This window comes from Lepus europaeus, chromosome 2 (genome assembly GCF_033115175.1).
Source record: "Lepus europaeus isolate LE1 chromosome 2, mLepTim1.pri, whole genome shotgun sequence".
Classification (NCBI taxonomy): domain Eukaryota; kingdom Metazoa; phylum Chordata; class Mammalia; order Lagomorpha; family Leporidae; genus Lepus; species Lepus europaeus.
Window position 1 is genome coordinate 5461549 of NC_084828.1, and position 24932 is coordinate 5486480.

The 24932-nt window shown below is 52.7% G+C and overlaps 1 protein-coding gene across 1 annotated transcript in view; it reads right to left on the reverse strand.

The window, feature by feature from the left end:
- PCP4 (Purkinje cell protein 4) overlaps positions 1 to 21522 on the reverse strand; it is a 60263-nt gene extending 38741 nt beyond the window's left edge. The window contains exon 1 of the mRNA XM_062175181.1: positions 21438 to 21522. Coding sequence (XP_062031165.1) covers positions 21438 to 21446 — 9 coding nt within the window. The 5' untranslated portion in view covers positions 21447 to 21522. The remainder of the gene's footprint in view (positions 1 to 21437) is intronic.
- Positions 21523 to 24932: the final 3410 nt, after the last annotated feature.

Below are 24932 nucleotides of genomic sequence, written 5' to 3' on the forward strand. Positions count from 1 at the left end.
CACGGGTGCTCAGAGGGACTCCATGGGGGTTGGGTTCCTTCCTCTGTGGGGTGTGGGGTCAGCCCCAGTCTGGAGGGAAGGAGATGGCCCCACGGGTGCTCAGAGGGACTCCCTGGGGGTTGGGTTCCGTCCTCTGTGGGGTGTGGGGTCTCAGCCCCAGCGTGAGGGAAGGAGATGGCACCACGGATGCTCAGAGGGACTCCCTGGGGGTTGGGTTCCTTCCTCTGTGGGGTGTGGGGTCTCAGCCCCAGCGTGAGGGAAGGAGATGGCATCACAGGTGCTCAGAGGGACTCCCTGGGGGTTGGGTTCCGTCCTCTGTGGGGTGTGGGGTCTCAGACCCAGCGTGAGGGAAGGAGATGGCACCACGGGTGCTCAGAGGGACTCCCTGGGGGTTGGGTTCCATCCTCTGTGGGGTGTGGGTCTCAGCCCCAGTCTGGAGGGAAGGAGATGGCCCCACGGGTGCTCAGAGGGACTCCATGGGGGTTGGGTTCCTTCCTCTGTGGGGTGTGGGGTCAGCCCCAGTCTGGAGGGAAGGAGATGGCCCCACGGGTGCTCAGAGGGACTCCCTGGGGGTTGGGTTCCGTCCTCTGTGGGGTGTGGGGTCAGCCCCAGTCTGGAGGGAAGGAGATGGCCCCACGGGTGCTCAGAGGGACTCCATGGGGGTTGGGTTCCTTCCTCTGTGGGGTGTGGGGTCAGCCCCAGTCTGGAGGGAAGGAGATGGCCCCACGGGTGCTCAGAGGGACTCCCTGGGGGTTGGGTTCCGTCCTCTGTGGGGTGTGGGGTCTCAGCCCCAGCGTGAGGGAAGGAGATGGCACCACGGATGCTCAGAGGGACTCCCTGGGGGTTGGGTTCCTTCCTCTGTGGGGTGTGGGGTCTCAGCCCCAGCGTGAGGGAAGGAGATGGCATCACAGGTGCTCAGAGGGACTCCCTGGGGGTTGGGTTCCTTCCTCTGTGGGGTGTGGGGTCTCAGCCCCAGCGTGAGGGAAGGAGATGGCACCACGGATGCTCAGAGGGACTCCCTGGGGGTTGGGTTCCTTCCTCTGTGGGGTGTGGGGTCTCAGACCCAGCGTGGAGGGAAGGAGATGGCACCACGGATGCTCAGAGGGACTCCCTGGGGGTTGGGTTCCTTCCTCTGTGGGGTGTGGGGTCTCAGCCCCAGCGTGGAGGAAGGAGATGGCACCACGGATGCTCAGAGGGACTCCCTGGGGGTTGGGTTCCTTCCTCTGTGGGGTGTGGGGTCAGCCCCAGTCTGGAGGGAAGGAGATGGCGCCACGGGTGCTCAGAGGGACTCCCTGGGGTGACGGAAGAGTAAGACTGCGTACATGTCGAATGCCATCAGCCACACAACTCCACAGAGCAGCTGTCGCGGTCTAGGACTTATACCTCTAACAAACCCGAACTTAAAAAAAAGAAAGTCCAGGAACCAGCCCACCCAGGGGACCCCAGCCCTCGCCCACGGCAGCCGTGTGGCCCTGTGCGAGTCACGTCGCTTCTCTGGGCCTCGGTCTCTGCTCCTATACAATGGTAACAACAATGCCCCTCGGTGCGCTGTAAGAACTAAATAAGATTTAACAAAAGGTTCGCAGTGCCTGAAGAAACTCCCTAAACGGCATCAGATAGCCAAATAGCACCACTAAACAAGCGATCCTTCTACGTCTCTTGTTAGAAATTTGCTGTTTGGGACTGTTCTTCTCCATGCTCTGCTTTCCCCTTGTATCCAACTTGCAACACAGTTAAGACAATTTAAAAAAAAAAAAAAAAAAACAAAAACAAACATAGTAGGCTCGACCTTTCGAAGTCCAGGAACAAACACAGATCCCACACGGGACTGAGAGAACTGGAAAGTTTCCCTCCTGAGAGCCTTTGTATCTTCACATAAATAGTGAAATAAAATATTAAAATAAATAAAACATGTAACACAAGTAAATACCTGGCATGAGAATCCTAAGGCAATAGTAATTCTTGTAATTTTTAAAATAAAGAATGCAGTGTCCACCTACAGTAGTTACTAAGTCACTAATTTTTTAAGGGAAAAAATGTGCTTTTATTTTTTTAAATATCTTTGAGAGACAGAAACAGAGAGATAGAGCTCCCATCCGCTGGTGCACTCTCCCAAGGGCCCACAGTGGCTGAGGCTGGGCCGTGCTGAAGCCAGGAGTTGGGAACTTTGTCCCACGTTGGTGTCAGGGATCCTACTGCCTGAGCTACCACCTGCTGCTTCCCAGCGTGCTCATCACCCGGAGCTGGCATCAGAGCGGAGCAGGACGCCGACCCCACCACGCCAATGGAGATGCAGATGTCCCAGCTGGAACCTTAACTGCCCCACCAGAAGCCCCATGCGAGTGACCAGGTTTAGCTGAAGTTTCTGGGCCTCTGATTCCAGCGTGGATGCATTTTGTGTTTGGTACAGACCACTGGAGGACGGTCTGCTGACGGCCAAGGGAGGATCGTAGGTGGAAGCCGGGAGGAACCAAGTGGCGCATCGCGACGTGTGTGCATCTGACCCAATCCGCAGACTCCCGCCAGTCTCAGACCGGCCAACAGGCAGAGGAACACACAGCCCTCTCCTCTGACCCCAGCAATAACCACCTTCACCTCCCCGCCACCATCCTCCTAGGCCCCTGAGGCTCTGGACGGTGCTGGCGCGACCAGGACCCCACTTCTGTATCTGAACTGCGCCTGCAGAAATGCTTCTCCCGCCCTCTTCCTTCCCTGCCCCCGAATCTCTCTGCTTCGCAGATCGCGCTCAGAAGCAAGGCTGTTGGCAGAAAGGCCAGCTGCTCGCCAGAACCACTGCTGCGATTGGAAAAAAGACGACACACACTCTCAGACACACACAGGGACGCACACTCTCAGACACACACACAGGGACGCACACTCTCGGACACACACACAGGGACGCACACTCTCGGACACACACACAGGGACGCACGTTCTCGGACACACACACAGGGTCGCACGTTCTCAGACACACGCACAGGGACGCACGTTCTCAGACACACACACAGGGACGCACGTTCTCAGACACACACACAGGGACGCACACTCTCAGACACACACACAGGGACGCACGTTCTCAGACACACACACAGGGACGCACGTTCTCAGACACACACACAGGGACGCACACTCTCAGACACACACACAGGGACGCACGTTCTCAGACACACACACAGGGACGCACGTTCTCAGACACACACACAGGGTCGCACACTCTCAGACACACACACAGGGACGCACGTTCTCAGACACACACACAGGGACGCACGTTCTCAGACACACGCACAGGGACACACACTCTCGGACACACACACAGGGACACACACTCTCAGACACACGCACAGGGTCGCACACTCTTGGACACACACACAGGGGCACACACTCTCGGACACACACACAGGGACACACACTCTCAGACACACGCACAGGGACGCACGTTCTCAGACACACACAGGGACGCACACTCTCGGACACACACACAGGGACGCACACTCTCGGACACACACACAGGGACGCACGTTCTCGGACACACACACAGGGTCGCACACTCTCAGACACACACACAGGGACGCACGTTCTCAGACACACACAGGGACGCACGTTCTCAGACACACACACAGGGACGCACACTCTCAGACACACACACAGGGACGCACGTTCTCAGACACACACACAGGGTCGCACACTCTCAGACACACACACAGGGACGCACGTTCTCAGACACACACACAGGGACGCACGTTCTCAGACACACGCACAGGGACACACACTCTCGGATACACACACAGGGACACACACTCTCAGACACACGCACAGGGTCGCACACTCTCGGACACACACACAGGGACACACACTCTCGGACACACACACAGGGACACACACTCTCAGACACACGCACAGGGTCGCACACTCTCGGACACACACACAGGGACGCACACTCTCAGACACACACACAGGGTCGCACGCTCTCAGACACACGCACAGGGACACACACTCTCGGGCACACACACAGGGACACACACTCTCAGACACACGCACAGGGTCGCACGTTCTCAGACACACGCACAGGGTCGCACGCTCTCAGACACACACACAGGGACGCACACTCTCGGACACACACAGGGTCGCACGTTCTCAGACACACGCACAGGGTCGCACACTCTCGGACACACGCACAGGGACGCACACTCTCAGACACACACACAGGGACGCACACTCTCAGACACACGCACAGGGACGCACACTCTCAGACACACACACAGGGATGCATGCTCTCGGACACACACACAGGGATGCACACTCTCAGACACACACACAGGGACGCACGTTCTCAGACACACACACAGGGACGCACACTCTCAGACACACACACAGGGTCGCACGTTCTCAGACACACGCACAGGGTCGCACGTTCTCAGACACACACACAGGGACGCACACTCTCAGACACACACACAGGGACGCACGTTCTCAGACACACGCACAGGGTCGCACGCTCTCAGACACACACACAGGGTCGCACGTTCTCAGACACACGCACAGGGTCGCACGTTCTCGGACACACACACAGGCACGCACGTTCTCAGACACACGCACAGGGACGCACACTCTCAGACACACACACAGGGACGCACACTCTCAGACACACACACAGGGACGCACGCTCTCGGACACACACACAGGGACGCACACTCTCAGACACACACACAGGGACGCACACTCTCAGACACACACACAGGCACGCACGTTTTCGGACACAGGCACGGGGACGCACACTCTCGGACACACACACAGGGACGCACACTCTCAGACACACACACAGGGACGCACGCTCTCGGACACACACACAGGGACACACACTCTCGGACACACACACAGGGACGCACACTCTCGGACACACACACAGGGACGCACACTCTCAGACACACACACAGGGACGCACGCTCTCGGACACAGGTACAGGGACGCACACTCTCAGACACACACACAGGGACGCACACTCTCAGACACACACACAGGGTCGCACACTCTCAGACACACACACAGGGACGCACACTCTCAGACACACACACAGGGACGCACACTCTCAGACACACGCACAGGGACGCACACTCTCGGACACACACACAGGGACGCACGCTCTCAGACACACACACAGGGACGCACACTCTCAGACACACGCACAGGGTCGCACGCTCTCAGACACACGCACAGGGACGCACGTTTTCGGACACAGGCACGGGGACTCACACTCTCGGACACACACACAGGGACGCACACTCTCGGACACACACACAGGGATGCACACTCTCGGACACAGGCACGGGGACTCACACTCTCGGACACACACACAGGGACGCACACTCTCGGACACACACACAGGGATGCACACTCTCGGACACACACACAGGGACTCACACTCTCGGACACAGGCACAGGGGCGCACGTTTTCGGACACAGGCATGGGGACGCACGCTCTCAGACACACACACAGGGATGCGTGCTCTTGGATGCATCTTCTCTGTGATTTTGACAGTAACACCAGCATCCGGTCCTCCATCCCTTTCCTGGCACAAACCCAGCTGGGTGTAAACTGCCCCCAGACAGTGACCCCCATCCTGGGCACGGAGGACCCCTCACTGTGGCCACACCTGCCCTGAACAGCTGAGTCCATAGTGATCTATGTCCATCCTCTGCTTCCCTGTAAAAGAACCAAGAGAAGAGAGGATTCTAGCCGAAGCCACTGCTAACCGAGGGCAGCCCACACACAGGGCTGGGTGAACAGAGGGCACCTCCAAGTTCACCACAGGCTCCTGCCTTTCTTCACTCCGAAGACCAAAGATGCCCTGTCTGAGACGCAAGAAGCCACACTTCACAACCACAGGAGCCACAGCTAGAGACATCCAGAGAAACAGCTACCCTTGTCCCAGCTGGTAGACACAAACAAGAGAGGCGGGAAGAGTTAAGAGTATCCTCAAGGATTGCTACCGCTGAATGGGGGGATAGAATTTGCACCCGGCCAGGCTGACTTGGAAGTCTGGCCATCTGCCCCTTAGTCCTGCTGGTCCGGAGGGGGAAACGCTGGCTGGGCAGATGGAAGACTCGACTTCGATGACGCCTTCCGCTGCCAGCAGTGCGCACATCACAGCCCATCTGGCTGGAGGGAGCGCCACGCTTCCTGTTCCAACACGGTGGGAATTCGTGACATCACACAAAATAACATACGTGAGAAACGTTTGCACTGTTGGAAGCAAAAGGCGGGCGGCCCACATTTCACAGGACTGTCAGATTGAGGCCCACTCAGCCTCTGCACACACACGTTTCGCACACCTGCGGGCACAGGGCTCCGGGACCACACACACACAAAGCTCACACTTGGCGCTCCCCTCTCTGTGTGTCTTGATTTGTCTTCCACATGTTCACGTCCTGCACTCTCCTAGGATGCCTGGCACCCAGGCTCGGTGCAAGCCTGCAGGAGATGGAGTGCAGAAGTGTATCCGGCTCCGGGCGTTGCCAAGTGTGCTTCTCCCAGAGGGGATGTTGGAGCCTCAGAAGCACAGACTTTCTTTTTTGGTAAAAGAGAAACAGTCAAGGTTTTTTTTTTTAATCCCCACTCAACTCGAATGAAAATAGCTTCAGAAAACGGCGGAAGCCTAGGGTTGTGCAATTTGGAAGAACGGAGACTGTTTTGTCCCAGATCAGCTGTCACAGCTCAGGAAGTGTCACACCTCAAATATTAGAAGACAGAGCAAAAGCCATGGGCGTGCAGGAGCATTTGATCAGCGGTATTAACAAAGGCTCCCCCGCCCCCACGCACACACAGATAGCTTCCAACCCAATGTAATGGCCTCCTTGGCAAAGGATTCTGTTCCATCTTTCATTTTCAAATCGTTTGGAAATGGTCAACAACTCAGTTTTCGGGAAAATAAGCCCAGTTCTAATGTAGACAAAGGTCATCTTGCGGGGTCAGGGCCATCAGGCCTGGGCCAAGCACAGTCCACCAACTGCCTTACATCTGCACGGGGATCCCACATCCGGGCAGACCTCACGGTTTCCCAAGCCCAGGGTGTCAGACTGTCTCTCCAATTGAACAGACCTAATGCAGCGGCACCCTGTGTCCCACACCTGGATGCTGGACACGCAGGAAGAGGAGGTGAGGACAGAGAACTTGGCTGCAGGAGAAGTCCCGGGACCAGAGAGGCCATCGCCCGCTTTGATCAGAACAGACGACAGCATTCGGGAAAAATGGCAGGTGTCGGGATTGGGGAACTTCTCACATTGAGGTTGGCATTTGGCACTTAATTGGCCTTCAAAGATACACACACACATACACACACTCATGCACGCACACACATATATACATGCACATGTACACACATACACACATGCACACCCATATATACACACTCATACACATACACACATGCAACACACATTCATACACACAAACATGCACATGTGTGCACACAAAGACACACATGTACATATATACACACTCATGAACACACATACACATGTATACACATACACCCACAGATGCACACACACACTCATACATATATACACAATACACCCACAGATGCACACACACACTCATACATATATACACACATACACCCACAGATGCACACACACACACTCATACACATATACACACATACACCCACAGATGCACACACACACTCATACATATATACACACATACACCCACAGATGCACACACACACTCATATACATATACACACATACACCCACAGATGTACACACACACACTCATACACATATACACACATACACCCACAGATGTACACACACACTCATACACATATACACACATACACCCACAGATGCACACACACACACTCATACATATATACACACATACACCCACAGATGCACACACACACACTCATACACATATACACACATACACCCACAGATGCACACACACTCATACATATATACACACATACACCCACAGATGCACACACACACACTCATACATATATACACACATACACCCACAGATGCACACACACACTCATACATATATACATATACACCCACAGATGCACACACACATACACTCATACATATATACACACATACACCCACAGATGCACACACACACTCATACATATATATACACATACACCCACAGATGCACACACACACACTCATACATATATACACACATACACCCACAGATGCACACACACACACTCATACACATATACACACATACACCCACAGATGCACACACACACTCATACATATATACACACATACACCCACAGATGCACACACACATACATACATATATATATACACATACACCCACAGATGTACACACACACACTCATGCAAATATACACATATATACCCACAGATGCACACACACATATATATACACACATACACCCACAGATGTACACACACTCATACATATATATACACATACACCCACAGATGCATACACACACACTCATACATATATACACACATATACCCACAGATGCACACACACATACATACATATATATATATATATACACACATACACCCACAGATGCACACACACACACATGCACACTTTGAGCATTTGGAAACAAGTTATTACTTTGCCAGCTACATCATCCCTCAGGCCAGCCCAGCTGACCCTCGAACAGGCCAGTTTCCTCTCCACACCGCTTGTTCACCACTGCATAGGTTTCCTCAAAACCAGCCTGGAAGCTCCAGTGTGCTCAAGGGTCAGGCTCGAGCCGCTCCAAAAGCCTTGGCTTTGACCACAGTGCATACCCCTTCCCGACAGTGCAAGGGACAGTGGCATCCCGAGTCGTCAGCCCTGTCTCTTCTGTTCTTTCCTTTCTTCTTTTCATTAAAAAGCAACAAGCGGCCCCACCTTTACCCAGGACCGGCCTCATGGGAAGATGAGCAGGTGGTCACCCAGGGCCTCACTGAGCAGGGCCTGCACTTGGCCTTGTGCCCGGCTGCCCTGTTTACAGTGGTGACAGTGTTTAGGAAGGGCCGCCGCAGTTTTATTCATTGGGCCCCACACATGGTCACCAGCCCTGTCCCCCTACCTGCTACAGGTTCCCACGGATGTCCCACCTCTGAGCTAGGAACCATCTCTTCAAAAGACAGTTGAGGCAGAAGGATACAGAGGGGAAGGCTTGTGGAAAGGTGCTTGTTGATAAATTGTCTCCTTTCTCTGCCTGCACGTCTTGCTGTAACACTGACAGGATGTAAGGCGTGAGGGCAGGTTCCCCCGAGGCCACCGCTCCCAGCTCCAAAGTCCCATTAGGCTGCATTTATATTTTTGTTGTGTGAAAATTCAAACTCCTCATCCAAAAATCCAACCACAGGGGAATTCTCATGTGAATTCCAGCCAAATCTGGCTCTGCACAAAAACTCAGCAAAAATGAGGATATGGAAATTCATAAAGCAGCCCCCAAATGGAAATGAATCCACTTTGAAGATGGGCAAGATTAAATTTAGATGAAAGGGGAAAAAAAACCACAATGAACTTGAAGGAGATATTCGGGAGAGCTGTCTGACAAATCGCTACCTCGATTTTCAGACGCTTTCTTCAAGAGGGAAAATAGCCCACATTTCGAAGGCACAGAACATTGCCAGAAATAATATTTGAGACGTGACACTGTGTTATCTAGATATTTTGACAGGACTTGTGCATATGTGAGAACAGAGCTAAAAAAGTAGGAAGGAGCCCATCCCTGGAACAAACTCCGAAGAGGAGAAAATGATACTGACGTCTGAGAGCCAGCAGAGGCCCTGAGACAGACGGCGAGGAGGCTGTGCCGCGGACCGGCGGCAGCACCGTCAGACGGCGCCCTACAGGCACACCCGAATCCACACGCCTTGCTCACCACGAGAACACGGAAACTGTACATAACACAATGTGAGCGGGTCCACAATCATTGACTGTAACCTACTTCCAGAAGATTGAACAAGTTTGTGGTTTTTTGTTGTTGTTGTTTTTTACCTAACACTTCCAAAGAAAGAAATAATAGGTCAATGAGCCCAAATATCAATCAATAAGGATGGGAAAATATCTGACATGCTTAAAGCATTTTTTTAGCTCCAGGTGAGAATTTAAATTAATGCTATAGCATCCTAATAGTTATGTACCCATTCATTGACTTGAAGATGGTGAAATTCTACTATGGTTCTAGAAGTTTGATTTTTAAGATTAATTAATTTATTTGAAAGGCAGAAAGAGAGAGAGAGAGAGTGAGAGAGAGGAATTTCCAGCCACTGGTTCACTTCTGAAGTAGCTACAGTGATAGAGGCTGGCCCAGGCCAAAGCCAGGGCTTTGGAACTCCATCCAGGTCTCCCACGTGGGTGGCAGGTGCCTAAACACTTGGGCCATCATCTGCTGGCTCCCCAGGTGCATTAGCAGGAAACTGGGTCAGAAGCGGAGCAGCCAGGGCTCAGCACTGTCCCTCTGATATGGGATGCCATCATGGCAAGCGGTGTGCCGCAACACCAGCTCCTGACTGTGGAACTGTTGACTTCTCAGGTTAACCAGCAGCTGCTGTGCCATTCTTCAGTCACTCACGCCGAGCCCCGGCTTCTGCAAGCACTGACTCCTGGGGGAAGTTGTCCTGCACATACCCTCTCCTCCGTCCCCAGCCCTGCACAACGACGGATTCACAGTGCCTCCCTGGCAGTCAGCTTGTCAGAGAACAGACCTGCTCCCCATGGATGCCACCATGAATTTTATGGCTTTTTTCTCTTTCATTATCCAGCAAGCTCCTTAGGGATGGCGACCACATCCCACACAGTCACCAACACCAGGTACAAGTCACATGGTTTCCCTGCCAATGTAAGTCCAATGCCCTAAGCTGTAGAACATCAGGGAATTTCACAAAGTTCAAAGAAAGGTGGAATTAAAAAGTTAACAATAATTTTAGTGCAAAATATTTTGAAATCTGGGGGCTGGCATTGTGGCACAGCAAGTTAAGCCACTGCCTGTGACACCAACATCCCATATTGGAGCTAGTTCCAGCTGCTCCACTTCTGATCCAGCTCCCTGCTAAGACACCTGGGATGATGGCACAAGTGTTTGGGCCTCTGCTACCTGCGTAGGAGACTCGAATAGATCCTGGCATCAGCCAGTCCCAGCCCAGCCACTGCTGCCATTTGGAGAGTCAATCAGCAGATGGAAAATCTTTTTCTTTCTGTCTCTCTCTCTGCATGTGTGTCGCTCTGCCTTTCAAATAAATAAAACAGATCTTTTAAAAAATTTTAAAAATGCAAAATTTTTAAATCCATGCATAATTTTTAATAATACAGATTTTCCATGAACTTTCTGAAGATCCCGCTTGTGTGCAGTCTCTTTTAAAATTAGACAATTTAGAAGATAGAGAGGTGAATGACAAAATACACAATTGTTCATTATTTATGCCACGGGCTTTTGTTTTATTTTATTTTTTGACAGGCAGAGTTAGACAGTGAGAGAGAGAGACAGAAAGAAAGGTCTTCCTTCCATTGGTTCACCCCCCAAATGGCCGCTACGGCTGGTGCTGCACCGATCCAAAGCCAGGAGCCAAGTGCTTCTCCTGGTCTCCCATGCGGGTGCAGGGCCCAAGCACTTGGGCCATCCTCCACTGCACTCCCTGGCCACAGCAGAGAGCTGGACTGGAAGAGGAGAAACCGGGACAGAACCTGCGTCCCAACCAGGACTAGAACCTGGTATGCCGGTGCCGCAGGCGGAGGATTAGCTTAGTGAGCCACGGCGCTGGCCGGGCTTTTGTTTTCTTAACATTTATTTATTTATTTGAAAGGCAAAGTGAGAGAGAGAGAGAGAGAGAGAGACAGAGAGAGAGACACACACACACACACAGAGAGAGATAATTTCCACGTCGACAACAATGTCGACAACAACCAGGGCTGGGCCAGGCCAAATCCAGGAGCCAGGAACTCCATTTGGGTCTCCCACCTGGATGACAGGCACCCAAGAACTTTATCCTCCCAGGGGATGCGTTAGCAGAAAGCTGGTTAGGAAACATAGGTGGGACTCGAACCCAGGCACTCCCCTATGGGATGTGGGCAGCCCAAGAGGCAGCTTGATCCAGGGCACCACACTGCCCCACCCTGTGCCATTGTTTGGGCTATGGAAAAGATCTCATTCCCTAGAAAAATGTTTTCTAGTTGGTTTATATTTGGGGGTTCCGAACATTCTTTCTTATTCAAATAGAGCCATGGAGACCAAGTAAGGCATGAAGGTGATTGGTGGAAACGCACAGTCAATGCATCTACCAGGCAAGACAGAAGGCAACGTTGCCAGCCAAGGACTCGCTGAGCTGCTGGTGGGGTAGCGGCTCTGACGCTGGTCAGCTCCTCCACGTGCGACTGGAACAGCAGGGAAGGGGGGAGGAGCGGAAACCGGAACCCCCAGCAGAGGGCAAGACCTGGAGAAGCAAAGACTGGCTCTGCCGAGATGCCTGGGGTGGCGCTCATTTGGCTCAGGGTTAAGAAAAATGCTCGGGTCAACTTTATGTTTATTGTATTTCTTGTCCAGGTGGCAAGCAGAATTGGGACAGATGTAAAATAAATTGGGTTCTATCTAGAATATGACAGAACAGGGGAAATTCAATAGGACAGGATATGTGGAAATGAAACCTACGCTGTTTTTTTATCCCCCTCAGGAAGTGCTGTAACGTTGAATGAGATCAATCTTTGGGCACTCAGTTCACTATTATAAAACAATGACTTTGAAGAAAATGACCACTACGGCTGTCTCCAATTCCCTGAATTCTAAGGAGGACTACAGAAATGCCAGTCTTTTTCTAGGTCAGTGGTCCTTACCTAGGTCGACAAACCACCCCCCAGGATGGAGCAAGCACCAGATCTGGCTGCACAGGTTCTGCACAGCACAACTGCCGTTGACCCAGGTGCCGCGTGTGTGGCATCTCCGGGGTCGTAAGGTGCTCTTCTCTCATACACACATAGCAAAAGAACTTGAGGATTTTCATTTATCTGCTTCACATCCAAGATCAATTTGAAAAAAATCAACTTTGCATGGCCTGAGCTTAGGGTAGAGGCTTGGACAGGGCTGAGGGCCCTGCACCCTGTATCGGAGCACCTGGGTTTGAGTCCTGGCTTCACTCTCGACTCCAGCTTCTCGCTAATGCATTCCCTGGGAGGAAGCCAGTGAGAGCTCAAGTAATTGGGTCCCCGACAGCCACATGGGAGAGCCGGATGGAATTCCATGATCCTGGGTTTGGCCTGGCCTGGCCTAGCCCTGGCTCTTGCAGGCGTCTGGGGAGTGGACCAGAGTGTACCGAGCTCACGCGCAAACCACAGCATCTCACTGCTGAGTTGCTCACGGAGCATCCAAGGGCACCATCTTGTCTGCACTCTAAGTTCCTTGTGCTCCGTTAAGAGGATGTAGATTTGACAGTGTACCCTTAACTAAACTACTACTCCCACGGTAACTAAGAGGCTTTTTTCACATCCTACATAGTTGCATAGCCCAACAAGAATGAACCTGGAAGACATTATGCCAAGTGAGATGAGCCAGTCACAGACAAACGCTGTCCTGGTCCACCCACATGGGGGTATATACAAGAGTTGGGTTCAGAAAGACCAAAGGTAAAATGGAGTTCCCAGGGGCTAACACAGGGGAAGCAGAGGCTGTAATTCCATGGGTACAGAGTTCCGGTGCTGCAAGATGAAGAATTCGAGAGCTCTGCATCATAATCATGTCAATACCCTTGATGCTACTGAACTGGACACTCAGAAATGGTTCATGTGGCTAATTTTACATCTGCTTTCTTAACCACAAACACTAAAATCCCTGCACAAACTCACAGGTTGAAAATGACACTGGTACTGTCAGCACGAGCAAGAAGGAAACAAAGTGAATGCTAACTATCCCTTCTACCGCTCGAATGTCTTCCCCAGCGCCAGTGCAGGCTGAAAGGCCACAGCCATCACATTCGCTCAAAAAGAGAAGCTACAGGAACAACGACCTCTACTAGGGATCTCCATACTCGTTCATTCCTAGTGAACTCTCAGAAATATGTGTCGTGTCCTGAAATTTTAGCTAGGGTTAATAAAGCCACCATAATCAGCATTTCCTCTTTCCCTCATTCTATCATTTTTATATTTCATTTTGTTTGAAAGGCAGAGAGAGAGACAGAGAGAGAGAGAGAGAGAGGTCTTCCATCTGCTGGTTCACTCCCCAAATGCCCGAACCAGCAGTCAGAGAGCAGAGACAGGAACTCGATCAGCTCTCCCGTGGGTGGCAGGGATCCAAGGTTTGAGCTGTCACCTGCTGCCTCCCAGCGTGCACATTAGCCAGAAGCTGATTGGAAGTGGAGAACCAGACACCCCAAATATGCGCTCCAATATGGGATTTGGGAATCCCAAGTGATGACTGGACAGCTGTGTCCCTCCTCATTCTTACAAAATTGTATGTTTTGTTGACTTTATTGCTGCACTTGAGATATTAGCAAAATATCACATACACTCAATTTAAATAATTATTGTGCGTACATGTTCAACTAGTTTCTCAAGCAGGTGCACTACCAAAAGCACTGGAGGGCAAGTGTCCTTGATTGACAGTTGCTATGGACACCATTCATGGTCTTGCCAGGGGTGTGTAGGAGGACCCAGGGGATAGCACCCAGGACACTGATACCAGATGACAACTGCTAATCATGGAAAAGTCAGAGACGCAGGGGAAAAGAATGGCGATGGTGCTACCAGGCAAGAAGGTAAACCCTGTGCCATCACCTTCCATTGTCTTGTGGAGGAAAGGTCACCAAGCCCGTGGACTGAGGTCTCGTCTGGTGCTACTCCCATATCCAAGTCTTTGAAACTTACAAATAAGTTAACACTTGCAAAGGGAGGCTCAGCGCCCCCCTGACTGGAACGTGGGCAGGTCTGGGTCGTCGGCAGCCTGTCCACGAGCCCTGAGATGGGAAGACCGGCACGGGCAGAGCACACGGACACAATGCTCTAGGGCTTGCACTGCGGCCCGTGCACAACAGCAGCGAGTTCTCTGCACCCGGGAAAGGTGTGGGAAACATCCAGTTAAAAAAAGAAACCCCTAAGTGCAGTTAGCCATTTTCTAGTCAAGAAAAAAACGTATTTTCTCTAACAACCCCTAATGGAAAGTATATATTACTTAATAAGGTAATTATATATGCACATAATTTAAATTTTAAAGGAGGCATAATTTCTTAATCAGGCTTTCTGATTTTGAAACGTAGCCACACGATGGACAGATACCTGTACTGGTTTCAAACGTTATCGGGGGAAACCAGGGGGACACATTTCCTATTTATACTTCACTCTGATTAAGACAAATGTCAATGAATATTGCCAACCTCAGGCATCCTCTTTCCAGGGGTCGTATAAAATTAAAATAACTAATCACTCTGTCAGACTACGATGCATTGCAACAGTAACATTTAGCATTCAAAAGTGGTGCCTTTGAGATCAACCGGAGTCCGGCTGGAGACATTGTGGTCTTGCCAAAGTCTACAGCTGTCGGAACACGGAGGCAGAACCCTCGCGAGGAAGGAGCCGCTGGCTGCTTTTCCATCAGAATGAACACGTCCATGTGTTGGGCGTCCTCCCCCAGGGGTTCCCTGCGTGTGGACGATTGCCTTCCTACTTTATGATCCCAATTTGTCTTCACTTTTATTTGTAAGGTGGCAGGTAAAGAGCCAAATATAAAATGACAGCATTTGGTGGGTGATGGGTTTTCCCACTCAGTCATACATAAGGGCAAGTCTCTCAGAAACTGACGAGAGGGAATGTGTAAGATTCCGAAGCAGAGACTTGGGGCTGTTTGCAAGGGACGCACAATGTACGAGTTAGTAGCAGATGCCGACGTGTTCGTGCAGGTGCACGGAGAATTGCCAGGTTAGAGCCGTGAGGCACTGGCAGACTTGTCGCATTCGAGGGGCAAAACAAATGACCTCTGCCCTCCAAAAACTCCTGCACCCAAGCGAATGGAAATTCCCCTCTGCTCATTGCTGCCACCGCACTTCACTTCAAAGACTGGCAGAAGAACGGGAAGTGATTTCTTCCTGGGGACGGCAGGAAAGCGGAGACGCCATCAGACTGCAGGAGTGGGGGTGCAGAGTCGGCCCCAGCTTCCCCGGACAGCGAGCTGGAATCAATGCCCATGGGGGCGGGAACTGTCATACGGTCCCATTGTAAGTACACATTGATTAAAACCATCAAATATAAATCAATGGATGCATTAGTTCATATTAATAATACAAACATTATTATGCACTAATTTTTAAACTGTTTACCTTAAAATTTTAATTAACATTAATAATATAAAATTATCATTTGTTACTCTTTTGGCATTTTCCCCGTCAGTATTTAGCTTAGCCATTGCAGTAGGTGTATAGGTAAATCAATATAAAGAGAACAGACTTCATGTAGCTCACGGATACGATTCTAAGAATACAGTGAGACTTGCCTTCCTTTCTTTCTTAACTTTCCCAACAGCATCTTTTTAATTTACTTCACAGTCAGAGGCTTGATACTCAACTAGAAGAAGCAGGAAGATCAGTGTTCAGCAGAAACCTAGACAAGAGCTGTCAACAAGAACCAAGTCCCAGTGTGGCAACTCCACTCCCGTACGTTACATTCTTATACCTTTTCGTGCTAATCGAAATGCTTACACACACGACTTGCCTCCGTGGCCTGTGTGTTTTACCTTCAACAACGTGCGAAGTGGCTGGCTGGAATCCAGCGCCTGGAGCTCTCTCACTAAAGATCGGCTCAGCCTCTCCCTAGTCCCCTCGGAGCACAGCCAGAGTGGTTTTCTGCATTTCTCCAATTCTTGCCTCTCTGGCAGTGGCACCTCGTGGCTGAGCCCCAGAGACCCTAACTGCAGGGGAGGGGTCTCAGCAGAGACGGCACCGAAACCCAGGCCATGAGAACCACACGCCCCTTGCACGGATCCCGTATCTTCCCTGGCATTTTCCCAAATGCCAAGCTTGTGCAATACTGCCACAAGAGCATCCACTCCAATGCACCTGTTTCCCACTCGGATGGATTTCAAGGCAAACGCAGGCTTCAGACCAGGCTCAAGGACTAAGCACAGAATGCTTCCTCTCTGAAGTGCCCCAGGCACAAATCCCCAACCTAAGGAAAGAGGGTGTCTGGTCCCTGGGACGCATTAGCCAGTAAGCCCACGCTCATTCAGGAACCTGACTCGAGCCGAGAGCCCAACCAGGGGTCAGGCCCTGGGCACAGCCGTCGGGGAGGTCGGGGTCTCTGTGGGGGCTTCCAGTCGGTGAGATGCCACCTAGGGCACTTCAACACCCAGATCTTTAAGGCTGTGCTTGACGTTTACAAAGCAGTCAAACTAAGATGAGCCTATACAAGCGCACCCTCTACAAGCCTTCTCTTCTCCCAGAAGGAAGCCCTTCTAGAAAATCATTCTCAACCGAACTCATGAAATTATGCATGTATAAATCATTCCATGTGCCCATCATCGAACCCACAGTGGACAGACTTGTGGACACCCTGCACCTGTGACAACACCGTGAGGGGGGAAAGTAGAATTTTCTGGAAACAATGAAGAGAATGCACCCATTGTAACTTCAAGGGGCTTCCGATAACAAAAACCTGTTTTCTTCTCATCACGATCACATCACTCCCCTACATCTTTCATGAAACCAACTATGAGTCATTTACTCAACTTCTTTTTGTGAAAAAAAAAATACATTTTGCATTTTGTCATTCTTAAAATTCAAAAGAGAAAAGCAGTGCAGCGTCTCACCCTCCCTGCCCTGGTTAGTGGCATGGGGGATCAGGGAGATGAATTTTCTGGTAATCCAGTGAGCTCATCAGCCCAGTGATCACATTGCCATGCTTAGTTCTGGCCAAGCTGCAACGGAGGCATTTCTATGCTGCCCACCCCAGTGAACGCCAAGTGCGTCTATTACCGTGTGGGCCCACAGAACAGAGAGGACCTGGTCAAATCCTTCCGTACCTCCATGGCAGGTGCATCCGCACATGAGCTTAACGGGGCGTTTGAAAAACACAGCTCTCATTTGACCTTCTGTGGCTGGGCCACAGCTGCAAGCTCCACATTTTGTGGAGTTAGCCTCAGATCCTCTGCTTGACGACCACTCTAAACCACAGGGCTCCGCGTGAACCCAATAACCCCTCACGGGCACCTGCTCCCCTCACTATCCTCACCTGAGGTCTGTCTGGCTTTATCACTCAGCTCTGCACCGGGTGACCAGGCATGGTGCTTCTGAACCAGTGGCTACTTCTGAGCGCCACCCCTCCATATAGTCTTACCTCTTCTGCATGCCCACCCCAAGGCCACAGTGCACACGGCCCTCCCTCCCTTGGGGGCTCCAGAACAAGGGGGCTCACTCTGTCCAGTCCTTAGAGACGAGCACGTGCCTTCAGCACGCAATCGTAGAATCTGAGGATGGACGTCTGTGTCTAGAGGTGCGCCCTTCAGTGTCCTCTGCCTTGTCAAGCCACACCTCCCTGCGGCCACTGTCTGGGCACACGGTAGGCCGGATCTGTGGCACTGAGATGCACAGTCCCTCCCGAGCCAAAGCAAGAGGTGACCTCAGGGAGGGGAGGCTTTTCCTGGAGAAGCCTGGAGTCTAAGTGACGGCTGTCAGCCAGCATTGTGCAACTGGGCATAGCCCCTGCCCCCTTGGCAATCAAGACAAGGGGGTGTATCTGTCTTAAATCAGCCCCTCCCCCACCGAAGTGTGCCTCTGTGCCCTGCAATCTTGTCCTAGCTGTCCTAAATGAACTCCTTTGAAAGCAATGGGAAACAGACACCCCGGTGAGAACCTGGGGCTGACACACTGCTCCCGGGACACTCAGTTTTTTAGGTGTCTACACAAAGGGGACCTTTCTCTTCTTGTTGTGCATAGTGAGCCCAAGGGCAGGAGATGAGCATGTGTTTTGTCAACCTGGGCCCGCGCGGTGCGGATTCTTGGTCCAGTTCAAATTCTCAAGGCTGCATTTTGATCCCAGCTAAACCATCTCCCTGCTCGTCTCGTGGGTCGCTCCAGGCACATCTGACACGGATTCGACACCTCCACACGCCACCTCCACACTCTCGCGTTGCCCTAAATTTGGACTCGCCTCTCCTTGCTGCACTCGGGTTGCTCTCTTCAATCATATGTCACTTCCCCCAAAAGACGGGGCTCCAGGGGCCGAAGACGACAGTGTCTTGTGCTTTTCCCAGGTTTCAAGCCAAGCCCTGGGCTCAACCTGCTGCTCCTCCGCCCCTACAGACTGGAAGACCCAGAAGCAGAGCCTGCTCCAGGGGCCGCTCTGGACCCTGGAGTCTCTGCAGGAGCCCTCAGCCCTAGACTGAAGCAGGGACTGCCTGCCCTCCAGACCCAAATAAGTCCTCAAAGTGCGGCAAAATGCCTTGTTCCAGCCCTGCTCTGGCGATCGGTCCCAGGGACCCCATCCCTGCCTGAGGGTTGTTAAAAGTGGGAGCTACGTTCAATGCCTCCAACTAGACAACCTTGGGGGAGGGGTGGAGGAGGGGGTGCCAGTGCTCTCCTCCAGAAAGGAGCCTCTGTTCCACTTTATGAAAGGTTTTAAGCAGATTTCAGTGGTAGTCAAAGGGACACATTCCTGCTCTCCAAGGAATGCACACCCAGGAACTTGGAGACCAGCCAGGGGCGGCCACCATGCTGTGGCCAGAGGGTGGGGGAGACGTGTGCAGGGGCAGCAGCCGTGCGGGTGGGATGTGGGAGCTGCCTCTCTGGACTTGGATCCACGCGAAGGCACTCCCCGCCCGGGAGCTCCTGCAGGGAACAGCCTGGGCGGATGTGGCTACAGGAGCACAGGGCACGGGGCAGTGAAAGGCAGCGGGGCCGCTCTAATTACAGGTTCTGCAGAAATGAGGTTGGGACCCCACTCCAGGGCTGAGCACTGGGACTTGCGCTGTATCCCAGGAGACCCACACACACAAGCAAACCCACCGGGCTGAACACCCCAGGGGGCTTCCCCTTGACAGAAGCCTGGGTGACAGAACTGGCACTCCAGGGTCACTGCTGGACCCAAGAGTGGGCTCCAGTGTCCTGCTGCTTTGTAAGTGCTGTTACGTGGTGTAGACAGGAGAGCCGCTCTGCATGGCCGCCCCTTCCTGGGTGAGCTACACCAGCTCCGAGGTCTTTCTCCCTCTCTCTCGCTCTCTTTCTCTGCAACCTGGTAGAAAGCCCCTCACCCAAGCGCATGGGAAATGGGGGCCTCGTCCTCGCTGCCCTGGTCTATGTCACAGCCCCCTTCCTGGCACCCAGCTGTTGAGAGAGTTCCGTGTGCACTTAGACACCAGGATGCTGGCTGTGGAGCACCCAGCAGGGCAGTCCAGGACCCTGGCTCTGCTGCTCACTGCTGATGACCTTGAACCGTTTGGTTCTCTCCTCCGAGCCTCACTTTCTTCATCTGCCAACGGGAGGATAATAACGGGACTGTTGGGAGGATCAAAGAGGGGGGGTCGTGCTGGGCACTCAGACCTCAGCCCAGCCACTGCAGTGTGCCTGGGGGCCTCGCCCTCCACCCCACGCTTGCCTTCTCCCAGGCTCAAGCCCGTGGCTCCGTTCCAAGCCCTGTTGCTGAATTTTCTAATGCTTTGTCCTGCTGTCGTGTTTATAGCAGCAGTCACCCATCAGGGAGAGAAAAACCAGGGGAGAAGCATTTTGTTTCTGAAGTCGTTAATTTTACCCCAGACTTCCAAAAAAGAAGATCGCCCATCTGTTAAACAAACAAAAAAGACAAAGAAGATCAAAGATCTCTGAAAGTCATTCTTTACCCGTCAGCCAAGAGGAAATGAACATGGACTTGGCTCGATGACCAAGCCAAATGGGAGAGCGGTGTCACACGAGCCAAAGCCACCTCGCGTGAGAGGAAGAGAGTAATTCTTCCTTAAATACACGAGCTGTCGGCTTGGCCCCGGCTAACCGTGTTCAGAACTGCAGCCCAGCCTGCCTGCCAGCGCCTCCTCCCGCTGTGGGGCTGCATGTCCACACGCGTGCACTTCTCGGGGTGCCTGCCATGTGCGTGTCTTCCACCTGCAGAGGTAGGTGGTGCAGCCGGTGTAAGAGATGCCCTCGCTGCTTCCCACCTGCCCAGGCAAACCTCAGAGACAAAGTCACAAATCCTCCGGAGTCCACAACCGCCAGCCTTCTCTCCCCAAAATCACGCTCAACCCTGCAGCGAGCCGCTGATCCCTGTCTCTTCCTAAAAGCTACTCACGAAGTTGCCAACTTAACCAGCCTCTGCACCTGCCGCTCAAACCCAGACACCCAGAGCGTCGGTCTGCAGAGCGAAGAGCCGCACGCCTCGCAGGCTGCTCCGCAAGCCCGGGCAAGCCTCCCCGCTTTTCTGAGCCAGAACCTGCGGCCCGGGCCCCTCTGGCTGCGCAGGTGGGAGGCTCACTCACCTCGCTCATGTTGGCTGTGCAGCTCACGTCCTGCCGCTCGGCTCGCACGCGCGGCGCTGCCCAGGGCTCGCTGTGCCGCCGCTCCTGGGTTTCCTCTTAAAAGGAGCTGCCGGTTGGCATCACGCCTGCCGCGAGCCAATGGGATGCCTTCACCTGTCCGCTCGCCCGCAGGCATCCGAGAGCGCCAAGGGCCACCTAGTGGAGCGGGGAGGAACGGCGGGTTGGGTCCCTGCTCCAGCTGCGCCGGCGACAGGAGCTGCTGGGTTTACCCAGAAGTCAGGAGGGGACCCTGCGGAGTTGGTGGGAGTCTCCCAGCCCAGAGCCCCTGCACCGGCTGTGCCTGTCCCTCTGCCGTCTACGCCAGAGCTGGGAAGTGAGACCTTCCAGGGTGAACAGCCCGGCGCTGTGATCAGAAGCGGGGGCTCCTGGTAAGCGGGTGACCCCAGCGCCCTCTCCCGTGCACACCCATTCTCTCCCGCCTGCCTCCACGGGGTGACACAACAGTGACGCCTTCTCCGGGTGGGCCCTCAGCCATGGACTGTCTGTGCTTCCAGAACCAGAAGCTCCGAGTCTCCGTCCTGTCACAGCATCACAAAGCAGAGAGACACAGCGCTCAGCACAGGTTCACCAGCCCCGGGGAGGACGCGCAGCCTCCACCGTGGGCTCTGCTAACCGTCTCCAGGCTCAGTCTTTTTGCTCAGTCCCAAACTCACGGGACTCTGAAGAGTCTCCAGGACACCAGCAGACCCTCTGCCGTCCCCAGCGAGACGCCCTGCAGGCTCAACACCTGCACCCCCACTGCCAGTCCAGGTGTCGCTGACACCTCTGTCAGTCTCCTTGTCTGCACAGCTCAGGGCTTGGTGCCCTCGCCCTGCACCGCCAGCCTCGTGCTCCCAGTCTCACCGCTCCACCCATCTCTACATGTGTCCAGGTGGGCACCAGCAGGCTCCGGCATCTGTGGAATCCAAGGCCAGGAGCCCTGGTGAGGTCCCTTGCTCACATGCCTAGTGGACTTGTGTGAGTCGGAGCCCACAGTGGCGAGACTGATCTCTCCAGCAGTTTCTGGGGGAGCCATGCCCCCAGCTCAGGGCCACTTGCCAGGGGAACAGCAAAGACTGATGAGTCCCATTCCGTGGGGGTCTGTTCACTGGAACTCACTGCACCCAGTGACTGAAATGAGCATTACTTGTGTGTACACGGTACGCAATATGTGTATATACATATCTGTACATTTTATATATGTGTGTGTGTGCATACAGAGAGCTCCCTTCTTCGACTTCACAATGCTGTGAAACCCACAGAAATTCAGCAGAAGCTATACAATATTCATGGAACCATACAAGAGACATATAACCCTGGGTTACGAAGCAGTCTTAGAGGATTCTGCCCAACCGTAGGCTGATGTGAGTGTTCTGAGCATGTTTTCAGGTGTGCCAGGCTGAGCAGGTGTGCCAGGTATATTCACACACTTTTGACTTAGAACATTTTCAACTTACAATGGGTTTATTGAGATGGAGCCCATTGTCAGCGAGGAACAGGTACATACACCCATTGTGTATCCTCACTGCACAAATCATTTGCGTGTTTCCCCAGGTGGTCGTCTCCTGTTGATGAGTGTCAGCCGTGCTTGTTTTAGGGAACACAAAATAAGTGCCAATCACAGCATCAGAGAGAGAGCCGAGCTGCTGCAGGAGCTGGTGGTGGTGGGTTACACGGGCCGAGTCTGAGTGTGTACCCCATGCTTGCTGCAGACCCACCCACCCACCCCGACACTCTGGCACTGAGCACACCTCGATCATCTCCCTCCAGGCGGGCCTGGGGGCCACAGTTCTCTTGAGGTCCAGCAGCCCCACCAAGACCCACCATCAGAGCAAGGACTGGGCAGATCCTTTGGACCCCATCTTAGAATCCACAGGGACTGGGACGGTAAAAGTGGGGTGACTTACCCTTTCCCTGTGGTTCTGAAATGCAGTCAGGGTCGCGAATTTCTGCTTGAAGCAGTGATGGTACACACACACACATACATGCACACACATGCACACACGTGCACACACATGCACACACATATGCACACGCACATGCACACACATACATGCACACACATGCACACACATGCGTGCACATCCCTCAAGCACTATCTCCATCCAAATGTTCCAGGCTTCGCTTCCTCCTCTCATTGCTTCCTGTCCACTCCCCTACTCCTGTCTCCTTTGAGGGTCTGCTTGCCATTGATTGCTTTTATATCTCCATATCTAGTCGTCCCCCCCCCCAACTGGGTACCAAACTCCACGAATAATCAAGTTTCTCGAGTAAAATGGAATCGTATTTCCCTAGAACCTATGTGCACCCCCCTGTACACCTTAAATCATCTCTAGATTACTTGCAACACTGATACAACACAAGCTGTGTGAACAGTCGCTACACTGTGTCAGGGAATGATGACAAGAAAATCCTCTAGGGGCCGTATGCTGTGACCCAGCAGGCTATGATGACAGCATCCCACATCAGAGCACCGGTTCGAGTCCCAATGGCTCTCAAGTACTTGGACCCCTGCACCCACAAAAGAGACCCAGATGGAGCTCCAGGCTCCTGTGTTCGGCGTCTCCCAGCCCCAGCCATTGAAGATATTGGGGGAATGAATCAGCAGATGGAAGATTTCTCCCTCTCTCTGTCTCTCCTTTTCTCTCTGTCACTCTATCTTTCAATTAGTTAATCTTTAAAAAAAAAAAGGAAGTCTGAATATTCAGTACAGACACGATGTTTAAAAATATTTTGAATATGCAATCAGTTGGCTTGGTGGCTGCGGAACCCACAGGTGTGAAGGGCATACATATTTTTCATCAATAAGCCTCCAACCAGTCCTGTCATTCTGGTCAGCCACGTGCTGCATTGCACAGCAAGTGGAGCATGAAGCAAATGCTTAAGACACAAATCCTGGACACGAGGAGCTTTCCCTGTGACCTTGGGAACGTCCCTCCATTCCTTAGTGTCTGACTCCCTCCACTGATGACAGAGAAATAGCTAAACCTTGCCTCTGCCAGCCTGTGGAAATATATCTACTAACTATAGGGAGCCGGGGAGAAATGTTGGGGGAGCTGAGAGGGGTTAGATCTACAGCTTCACATATTAGATACTGGGGAACGCTCTGTGGCCGTGCCCAGCTAAAAGGCAGACCTACATACAGGTCAATGATCTGCGAATCTCTCCACCATATGTTCATCTTTCCACAAGCCTGATCCTGCTGAAATGGCAGGGTTGGAGCAGGAATCTTCGGGTTTGTTTCTAGGAATGCTCTCAGTTAGAGATGCAGGGTCCTGGCCGGCGCCGTGGCTCAACAGGCTAATCCTCCGCCTTGCGGCGCCGGCACACCAGGTTCTAGTCCCGGTCGGGGCACCGATCCTGTTCCGGTTGCTCCTCTTCCAGGCCAGCTCTCTGCTGTTGCCAGGGAGTGCAGTGGAGGATGGCCCAAGTGTTTGGGCCCTGCACCCCATGGGA